The 10,966-nt window shown below is 46.1% G+C and overlaps 2 protein-coding genes across 2 annotated transcripts; one reads left to right on the top strand and one right to left on the bottom strand.

The window, feature by feature from the left end:
- The first annotated feature begins 710 nt into the window (after window positions 1-710).
- LOC120670690 (O-fucosyltransferase 7-like) lies at window positions 711-4,078 on the top strand. The gene is made up of 9 exons (XM_039950843.1): window positions 711-790; window positions 1,754-1,842; window positions 1,918-2,098; window positions 2,201-2,329; window positions 2,426-2,559; window positions 2,676-2,889; window positions 2,971-3,155; window positions 3,246-3,341; window positions 3,434-4,078. The coding sequence occupies exons 1-9, from the start codon at window positions 779-781 to the stop codon at window positions 3,585-3,587; spliced, it is 1,194 nt and encodes a 397-aa protein (XP_039806777.1). The 5' UTR covers window positions 711-778; the 3' UTR covers window positions 3,588-4,078.
- Window positions 4,079-4,794: 716 nt separating this feature from the next.
- Window positions 4,795-6,055, bottom strand: LOC120671517 (24.1 kDa heat shock protein, mitochondrial-like). The gene is made up of 2 exons (XM_039951872.1): window positions 5,705-6,055; window positions 4,795-5,593 (listed from the first exon to the last, which is right to left on the bottom strand). Exons 1-2 carry the CDS (start codon window positions 6,003-6,005, stop codon window positions 5,208-5,210), a joined length of 687 nt encoding a protein of 228 aa, XP_039807806.1. The 5' UTR covers window positions 6,006-6,055; the 3' UTR covers window positions 4,795-5,207.
- Between the last annotated feature and the right edge of the window lie 4,911 nt (window positions 6,056-10,966).

The following is a 10,966-nucleotide window of genomic DNA, read 5'->3' as shown; positions in this document are numbered from 1 at the left end:
TCCCCCTCGAGGCGGAGACGCCGAGCGCACCGCCGCGCCACGCCGTGGTCCAATTGGCCGCGCCGGCGCAGAGCGAGCGGCGCCGTCGATCGTTGGAGGAGCGAGACGGGAGGAGAGGGCTTCCTTTCGGCCCTAGGCGGATGAGATGCCGCTGCGCCGGAAGGTGAGGGCGGGCGCGGCGGCGCGGCGGGCGGCGCTGCGGTGGTGGCTGCTGTCGCTCGCCGCCACGGGCGCCGCCGTCACCGCCGCGGCCGCGCTGCTCGCCGTCGCCCTCCACCTCTCCGGCTCCCCGGCCGCTCCCGCGTCCTCCTCCTCCGCCGGCGCGCCCTACCGCTCTCAGCAGGGAGGCCGAGGAGCTGCGGTGGGAGCGGGAGGTCGCGCCGCCGCAGCTCGCGTCGCCGCAGTCGAGAAAGGTGATCGATTGGTCTTCTGCTGGTCCCCGCGTATCTCGCTGTTCTGTTACTGGCTGCCGCCGCCGTTGCTTTTTTGAGTCCATGGGAGGCGGTCCATGACGCCGGGATTAATCTCTAGATTTGACAGCTGGACGGCGCGGCGGGGAGGAGCCTGTGGCTGCCGGCGCCGTCGCGGCGGTTCGTGCCTTGCGTGGCGCCGTCGCCGGAGTTCGAAGTACCGCATTATTGGCACACTAACCCGACATCGATTTCGCGCCGTGCGGTCCAAATTCTCGTGCGCGGCTCTGATTCGTTCGTCTTGCCTCGCAGGCCCGGTGGCGTCGAGGGGGTACCTGCTCGTACACACCAATGGTGGCCTCAACCAGATGCGCGCTGGGGTAAGCTGGACCATCCTGGTCGAGATTTATATCTAGCTGTTCCTGCTTGTACTAATGAGATTCACTGCCTGGTTTGGATTAGATGTGTAGACTTCAGTGTGTGAACCAATAGCTCAATAAATAATACAATAATGAAACAAGAGTGTACGAGAACACAGCGTGCGTGCATGTGGGCTGTTTAATCAAATTTGACGATTTGTGAGCATACATCATCAGATTTGCTTTTGGTGGGTACTATGTTTTTGGTGCTTTTTATTAGTGTATGTGGGCACTGAGCAGTCATTTGGTGCTTACATGTAGTTGGCGTTCTGGTGCTAATGTGCTTAAATAAGCTGTACATGGTGGTTGTGAAACTAGCTGTTTGTTTCCCTATTAGTATAGTAGTATTGGTTGACTGAGTTGTTGCCGACACAGATTGAGTGCCTCAACTGCGGTGAAAAATATAGAGCCCTTACTCCTGAGATAGTTGGTGGGTGGATGTTATCCCATTGCCAACTTTGACAGGTCTTCCGTCATTATCTTGGTTTTCATTTATAGCAGGATATAAAGCAGGACAAAAAAAGTTGCTTGTTTTGTTAGGGGAGACCAAAAGCAGTCACATTCTCGGGCATGCAGATTGTTACATAACTGAAACTAACTAATGTTATAGTGGTACTTGAGTTTAAAGAACTAGGAGGGTTTGCTATTTTTGTTTAGGTTATCGTAATTATGGTTAATGACATTTTATGATAACTGAAACTAGTTTTCTACCAATTGGCACTTGTACTAATTCTCTCAGAAAACAGTGTCATGTGATTTGAGTAATAGAAGGGGAAATGCTTATTATTGCTTGTTGCACATGTTTTGTCCTTTGTTTACTGGGCACAGATCCGTGTCTGCTATCATGGGCAGATATACTTTGGGCTCAAAACCAACACATTTTTTTATCTCCTTTTTAATAGCCAGTTCTTCATCTTGTGGCAGATCAGTGATATGGTGGCAGTTGCGCGCATACTTAATGCTACACTCATCATTCCAGAGCTTGATAAGAAATCATTTTGGCATGACAGAAGGTATGTCATATGTAGGGTTTATCTTCAGCCTCCGAATAATTTATCTGAGACTAACAGCCTATTTTTCGATATCAGCAACTTTTCAGATGTCTTTGATGAAGAACACTTCATAAATTCTTTAGCAAATGATGTGAAAGTTGAGAAGAAATTGCCTAAGGAGTTGGTGAAAGCTCCAAAGTCTGTTAGGTACTTCAAGAGTTGGTCTGGAGTAGATTATTACCAGGATGAAATTTCTCCACTGTGGGATCATCGCCAGGTCTGGTTTTAGCCACCACTATGCACTTCCATACTAAACAATTTTAAGCAGCGACTGCTGGATGCAATTTTTGGTACTGTGATACTGACTGAAAACTTGTAGGTCATTCGAGCTGCTAAGTCAGATTCTCGCCTCACAAACAACTACCTTCCTACTGACATTCAAAAGCTTCGCTGTCGGGCCTTTTTCCATGCACTTAGATTTGCTCCCCCAATTGAAGCTTTAGGCAAGGTAAATCATTCTCTAATATTTTATCATGATCATTATTTCCCTTATTTACATACCAAGAGTTGTTTTGAGAAACCAAGATGTAATTGGTTTTGGCAGCTATTGGTGGAGAGGATGAGATCATTTGGACCATATATTGCTTTGCATCTACGCTATGAGAAGGATATGCTTGCTTTTAGTGGGTGCACATATGGTCTATCTCAAACAGAATCAGAAGAACTTGCAATGATCAGGCAAGGACTTAGGATTTATTTATTTATTACACACTGTCTTGCCTGTCTTTTTTGACAACAGTAGATATTATCAGCTGTTCAATTGAATTACTCCTTTTTAAAAAAAATTCTTATAGAGAAAACACAACCTACTGGAAGGTGAAAGACATTGATCCATTAGAACAAAGATCCCATGGCTATTGCCCCTTGACACCAAAGGAGGTTGGCATGTTTCTTTCTGCCCTTAGATATCCATCAAGCACCCCAGTGTACATAGCCGCAGGGGAAATATATGGAGGTGAATCTCATATGGTTGATTTGCAATCACGCTTCCCGATTCTCATGAACAAGGTACAGCCACTACCACTCCATCTGTTATATAGCGTTTAATACAACTTTCTTGAGCCAGCATGTGTCCGCGCTTCATTGCAGGAGAAACTTGCCTCAGCCGAGGAGCTACGTCCTTTTCGCCAATATGCAGCTCAAATGGCAGCTCTGGATTACATTGTTTCGGTGGAGAGCGATGTCTTTATTCCATCCTATTCAGGGAACATGGCACGGGCTGTTGCAGGTCATCGCCGTTTTCTTGGTCATCGGAAGACAATAAGTCCCGACAGGTGAAACCATAAATAAGTTAATTTATCAATTTCGGTGAAATTGTCTTACCGTTCCCTTCAAAATCACATTATTTTCTTTCTCTGGTTCAGGAAAGCATTAGTTCGATTGTTTGACAAAGTTGACAGTGGTTTACTGAAGGAAGGCAAGAAGCTATCCGAAAGGATACTAGACATGCATCGGAAAAGGTATCAAAATAAACAATTGATGAACATAATGAGTACTAAAAGACAATTACCTGTGCTTGTTGTTTTATCTTTGATCTTGTTTGGCTCTTCAGACAAGGCTCTCCACGGAAACGAAAAGGTCCAGTCTCGGGAACAAAGGGCAAAGACAGGTTTCGGTCAGAAGAGGCGTTTTATGAGAATCCTCTTCCCGACTGCCTGTGTCAACCAGGGTCTCCAGACAGCGATGATTCTCTTGTCAGCATCTAAGCCATGGAGCCGATCGTCCTTGCTGATCCCGGTAGCCACTCCCGTGTAAATAGAGCAATTCAGAAACACAGAGGAAGATGCACACTAATAATTCCACCGAGCACGGTGCACACTGACCAGAGCTTCCGTGTCCCTAACTTGATGCGCCAACTATTTGTTGGCGCACCGTCGTCCAGCTGTGGCTGAAGTTCTGGCATGGTTGGGCTTGTTCAGAAGTCGACAGCTGGAGGTGGAAGCAGCTGTCCAAGGCCACATATGTAGCCAAATTGCTTTATAGGACTATAGATAAGTTTTGTGAATCTTTAGATAGGGATAATTAACTCAACTTCTTGTAAGTAGATGGTAATGAACAGAGGAATATAGAATTACTGGAGCAGCTTGACATCAACATTCACTCAGATAAAGTTTCATCTTTCATGTGCCTTCGTCTTCGTTGTTAGATGAACAGATTTTGACATTTTATACTGAGGCTGAACCCACGTTATTATGAATGCAGTTTTGGTTTCTGAACTTTTGCTGTTTCTATATATCAATATCATATCCAGATTCCCAGTGAACTTAGACGGGATGTGTGGTCATCTTATTGTAGTTTCCTTTCATGATGGAGCACATACTATTTTTGTGCCACATAGAGCAGGTAATATCGATCTAATCGCTCAACAGATTTCATGGTTAATGGATGGTGTAGTGGAGCATATCGCAATGGAGATGAACACTCGCATTCTGAAACATCTGAACTTCTCAAGCAGGGAATAATTGGAGGGCAGGCCCTGACAGACTTGGTGGATATTACCATGTAGGAACACGGAACATTTACCACTTGGTACAAGTTTACAGCCATATGATCAGTCCAACAAGGAGCAAAGCTAAAACACAAAAAAAGGAAGGATATATAAATAAATAAATAAATAAATATATATATATATATATATATATATATATATATATATATATATATATATATATATATATATATATATGCTAACAAGCAATTACACTTGTCATTTCTCTTCAAGATGATCAGTCATCACAGTCGAGCAACCTCGACAAATCAGAATGACGAAATTTCAAACGCACAAATGGCATTCCACACACCAAGTTGCAGTTGCTGCATGTCTGATTCTGAACAATCAACACGTTTAGAATTAACCAAGCAACCATTCAAGAAGCTCAACAGGATGAACAGAAAAATGTAAACAGGGCGGCATCAGACCAACTGGGCATTTCACTCCAAGCTGCAACTGCTGCATGTCTGAACCAATATCAAGTTCAGATTTCACGAGTACATTCTCAAACGATGGGCAATGCAAGGATTCACAAGAACACAAGCACATGAATACAGATTAGATGTCATTACGCCATTACCCATGAGAAGTTCATAGCAAGATCATCAGGAGTCGTCGTCGTCACCATCATGAACCAAAACAGGACGAACTGAAAGGCGAACACGGCTGCCTCAGACATCGCCAGGCTCGAAACACCACCACCAAAAAGCACGTCTCCCTCTCGATCGCAACCTTCTCCATCAGCATCAACTACTGCACTAAACTACTACTGGTTCTTGAGCACTGCTACAACTGAACTACGAGACCTGGACCGACCGGATTCCATCGCCCTCCCCTACTCGACCTTGACCTGGAACACGTCCTTGCGGTCCTCGACCTTGATCTTGGGCACGGTGACCTTGAGCACCCCGTCCTTCATCTCCGCCTTGATCTGGTCCATCTTGAACGCGTCCCAGGACAGCGCAATGCAGCCGCTGTACCGCGCCGGGCCCTCCTCGTCGTCGTCGCCGGTGTCCTCGCCCGCGATCACCAGGCCGTCCTGGTCCGCCCACACCTTCACGTGCTCCTTCCCCAGCCCCGGCATCGGCACCTTCAGCTGCACCGCGTCGGCGTCCTCCTTGGACACCCAACACCCGCGCCGCCTCGGCGCCGCCGCGTCGTCCTCCATCAGCGCCAGCAGCCGGCCCAGCCTCACCCCCTCGCCGAACGGGTCCATCGCGTCTGCAGAAACCCCCCCGCAAATCACGCACGCAACCCCCATCAGAACGGATCCTCTTCTCGACGGGGTTTAAAGCGGGAGGGCGGGAACGGAACGGGCGGTGCGGCGCGTACCTGCGGAGAAGAACGTGGGGGTGGAGAAGTCGCGCGCGCGGCGGCAGCGGCGGCGGTCGCAGAAGACGTCCTCGTCGCCGCTGGATTCCTCCTCGTAGTCGTCGTCGTCGCGGCGGAACCGCGCGCCCCCGGTGTTGAAGAGGCGGCGGGCGGCGGCGACGGACGCTGGGCGGAGCGCGAGGGCAGTGGGCGCTGCGAGGAGGAGCTTCTTGAGGAGGCCGGCCAGCAGCGGGGCCCGCTTGGAGGCGACGGCGAAAGCCATGGACGCGCGTCTCTCTCTCTTCTGCCTCCCTTCTTGCATTCTTTCGGGGTGCGACGAGGTGTGCGATGCCTTGACAGACAGCAACGGGATTTGGCCTGGGTGGGGTGGGGGGAAATGCCGCGCCTGCGCTTTTCGTGGCGGCGGGGGGATGGCGATTGGCGTCGAGAGGATACTTTTGGTCCCGAGGATCGCTCCGCGCTCTATCAGCTATCAGTTAGTTGGCGCTTTGCGATTTGTGCTGCAGCCTGTGAAACAGCTCGTGTTGTGCGTCGGGGCAGAATAGACTTTTCCGCTTTTGACATGCTATTTCTCCGGTGTGGAAAGTTGGGAGGTAGATGTGTCACTGAAATGTGGGCCACGGAGCCTTCCTTCAGTGAGGAGTAGCCGTGAGTGCATCTTGGGTCATTGGGTGTGCGCATACAGGATCCACGCACTGCGGCACACTCGGCCACGATCATCAGTACTGTAGTTCAGTACACGGTCACGGTCATTGGGTGTGTACCAGGCTATGGACGTTGTGGGCATTTGAATCCCCCACCCAAATATATCACAATTCATAGACCATCACTGCTGGAGCTGTTGTGAGTGGAGGGAGACACAGAGGAAGAAGGAAACTGTGAAGTTCACCTCGGTCGAGCTCATAATCATATTATTGCTGGTGGCAGGCTTCATTTGTCCGTCGCTGTTGGAGCCGATGCAAGTACTCCCAACCCCTTTCCAATATGCTCTCGGCGTGCAGGTACCCTCTGCACCTGCAGAAAAATCCCAACATCGCTAATGGATGAATCCAGGATGCTCCCCACCTTTTGGAATCTGAAATGATCATGTATGGTTATAAACAAAGTCTCCTAATAAGTAACTTTTATCAACGGAAAATAGCCTTCTTCAATCCTGAATTAAGCAAATAAAAATTAGTCTAAATTTTCCAGTAAATATTGAAAATTGCAATAAAAGCATGTTCATAAAGGACTGCTAGAAAAAGACAACTTAATATTAGAGATATTTACATAGAAGCAGAATTAAGATATAGCTTGAACAGGAACTCACTGCAAATAATTTATCACAACACGGATGAACTGATTTTCTGCAGTTTAGTTGGCTGGAATCATTGGGTGATTAATGAATTAGCTTTTGTATGTCTTACTGAAACACCTCTTGTTTCAAGGAGCGAAAAAGATTATTTCTTTTTTCCACATAGACACATTAAAAAAAGGTCTTCATGTGGTTCTTCATGTGCTGGATCCTTATTGATTAGTATATGCACAATCTCATAATGATCCATCAAACCTATAATGTTATTTCAACCTAAACACTGATGATGGAATTACAATTTATTGTATGAATTCAACCAAACAGCTCCAAGAAATAGATCCGGACTAATTAATCTATGTGTCAGCATGCTTCAGCCTAAATTGATTACCCAATGCAGCATGCTTCAACGAACCGAAATGAGTAAAATACAAATGAAGTAGTAGAACAACAAGTACGCTAATTGCACGCAAAAGATGTCGAGCAAGGAAGATCACTTCTCACCTTTTCAAGAAGTTGGAGCAGAGCCGTCTTGAACTGCCTTGCACCACGGCCGATGGAATTCTGATCCAGCCGGTGCGCCTTCTCAAAGGCATAGAACCGACCTAATTTCACAATAAAATATCAAGATGAAGCGAGCAAACGGTTGACAACTTGAATTCACTATTTATGAAGTAGCAAAGCCTATTATCGAAGTTCCAATTCTGATCCAGTAGCGTCTATCTGATTGCAATTGCAAACTGGTTCAAACAAACCAAGGAGTGTATCGGCAATGCCAGAATTGATGCATATGGATGCTCGTAGAAAACAAACTGTGATTCGTGTGGATGTGAACGTACTCCGAAAGTTACTCTTCGAAGCAGGGAAAAACGTGATAAAGCCAAAAATATTCGCAGGGAAATCACAGCGACTTTTGTCTGAACAAACTCGCATGATCATGATTTAAAGCTAAACACCTCTCAGAAACCCGCGAGCACAGCCCTGCTCTACCGCCAGCCCGACCCACGCTCCCGGCCCGTTCACCCCGCGGACGCAGTCCCTTCTCCCTTCGCCTGTGCCACCGACAGCCTGGCCCCGCTTGCCAGCAAACCCCTCCCCTGTTCTTCTTCTTCTCCATGCTTTTCCCCACGCTGCTCATGCAGCAGCCTGGCACCCACGCCGGCCCGCGCCACGACAAGGAGGGGAAAACGGCCTCGCCTGCCCGCGCCTGCAGCGCCGCGTCGCCCGCCGTGTTTCGCGCCGGTCACCGCTTGCTCGCTGTCGGCCACGCCTTTCCTTATTGTTACCCAAAAAAAAGTTGCATGAACGGTTTTGATTCGTATTTTTTATTTATACAATATTACCACCAGCATATTTTTTCTAACAAAAATTTATTTCTGAAGTTTATTTATTTCATCAAATTTTACCATATCCTTTTCCTTTTATTTTTTTGTTCTGCAATTATTTCTTCCAAAAAAATTTCTCCAACTTTTTTATTTTTTTGGAACCAAAATTTTGTTTCTGAATTTTATTCCTTTCGAAATTTTTTCTATAACTTTTGTTATCAATTTTTTTTCTTTTCAATGTTTCCTGCAAGTTTTCTCTTTCCATATTGTTACCCAAAAACGTTGCATGAATATTTTCGATTCGTATTTTTTTATTATACAACTTTACCACCAGCATATTTTTTGTTTAAATTAATGCGTCAGAGCTTTGGTGGGGGCACGGGATCAGTGAGGTCCGTCGGATTGTCGAAACAGCTAGCATGGGATGGAAGCAACGGACCAGTATTATATATACTGTAACTTGCTGGGGGAGGCGCCGAGCCAAAAGGGAATAGGGTGAGGCCCATCCACGCATTCGCAAATGAACTATAGATACCTTGGTCGGAAATCGACCACACGGGGGTAAACTTACGGGCTACCGTAACTTAGCGTGCCCCGGCCCCGTGCGCGTGTTTTGAATATAACTGTTACTTCTGTTGTTTATGATGACTTGTTTCTATCAAGGTTCTAAATAGCCAGCTATAGTCACCGCTATAGCATCTATTGTCTTTGAAAGAGAAGAAAACTAGGATATCCATCTCTTAGCTCTAAAAGGCTAAATCCACTAATAACCGGCTATATCCCGCTATAGGTGCTAAATTATGGGTTATTTAGCCAGCTAAATCATATAATCAATGCTAAATTATGGGTTATTTAGCCAGCTAAATCATATAATCAATCTTTATTTATTGTATGTTTAGTATTGAACTTCATCATTTACAAAATTTAGTATTTCATTAATAATGTAACAAAGGAAATGAGCCCAAGACATACTTCAGGACATGATTTTTTTTAAATTTCATGTTTATATGCAAAATTACTGATAGATTTATGCATGGTGTAATTTCATGTTTATATGCAAAATTACTGATAGATTTATGCATGGTGTTGAAATTGAAATGCATAACTGTGAGAAGTTTCTAGAAAATTAGAGAGTATCAATGATCCATGGTTACCATGCTTCATGATGAAATATGGAATATTCTAGAAATTAGATATTTGTATGGTTAGATAAGCACGAGGAAATTAGATATTTTATAAAGAATTGTGTAGACAATGGGCATATGACAAAACCATGTGAGCCATGGAGTCCAATAAATAGAGGTGCTCCCCTCACCTCTTGACATACCACCCTCTCGACATACCTTGTCATAAGAGGTCTCACGTAGAAGATGACAATATTGTCATGTAGTGTAGTAGTGTCATGGTAGAGTAGCGACATAAAGAGCGAATAAAGAGTTGTGTTGTACTAAGTTATGGTGCATAAAGAGTTTGAGTTCCCATATTGAGTTAGTCTCTCATATTAGTGTTTAGGTGGGCGCCGATTTATCAACATATTTAGAGAACACTAAATGAGTTAGCTAGGCTATAACCCGCTATAGTCTTTCATAACATCTACAAACACCAACCGTTGAATGCCTTAACCCGCTTATTTTTTTGCGAGAAATAAGCATGGCGCGCAATGCCGGCCAGATTGTCCAAATAGCCGAACATGCTAACAATAGTAGCACTAGCTAACTGCTAAGAACTAAGCACTGAGCCACTAATCGGGCCAAGAAAGTCCATGAGCCTAGGACACTGGCGACCAACATTGCTCCAATGGTAAGCACCCAAAACGCTGACGCACCAAACATGCAGATGCACATCCAGGCCGTCAGCATAACACCAGTGATCGCTTGGCCCACGAGCAAAGCCCTTGATTCTTCTGCCTCCAACCCGTCTCTGACAATACCCGACGTGGCCACTGCTGGAATCGTCAGGCAGATGGGAAGGATTTGGAGGATGACCTTGAGCAGGGAGGGAGCCTTCACGCAGACAGAGTCCGACGCCATGGATGCCAGGAGGTATGTGGAGCACACAACACCTGCAGGGACAAGCAGCATGACAATACAGTCCGCTACCTTGCCCCACAGCTCGGGGTTCATCTGCACACCACAAAAACAGACTTTACTATCCATGAAATAGATTCCCCAGGAGAGACAACCACGAAATTTATGCCTCTGAACTTATCAGATTCCCCAAAAGAGACTGCCACGAAACAGCTGACGATCCATGAACCCGCTCCAACAGAGGTGAGGTCCCATCGGAGGCCATTGAACTTGAACAGCTGCCACATGATAGCACACTAAGGACGGGCACATTTCAGATAGAGCACAGTTCTGGATTTGATGTGGCAATTGTTCTACTTTCACAATAGATACCTATGTATCACCGATACGCGATACGGGTACAGCGATACGGGTACGGCGATATGGCGATACGTGCGTTTAAAAAACGACATAGTGGTAGTATAGAGAGAGTATCGGTGTATCGAAGTATCGGATATGCAAGTATCGGATACGGGTACGGCTGGGTTAGTGAAGTATAGGTGATTCATAGATAGATACTAAATGCTTGTCTGGTTTGGGCAGAGAATGTCAAGACACTAAATGTTGTAGGTGTTGGCGC

Source organism: Panicum virgatum, chromosome 4N, assembly GCF_016808335.1.
Source record: "Panicum virgatum strain AP13 chromosome 4N, P.virgatum_v5, whole genome shotgun sequence".
Lineage (NCBI taxonomy): Eukaryota > Viridiplantae > Streptophyta > Magnoliopsida > Poales > Poaceae > Panicum > Panicum virgatum.
This window is presented reverse-complemented; position numbering and strand designations above follow the sequence as displayed.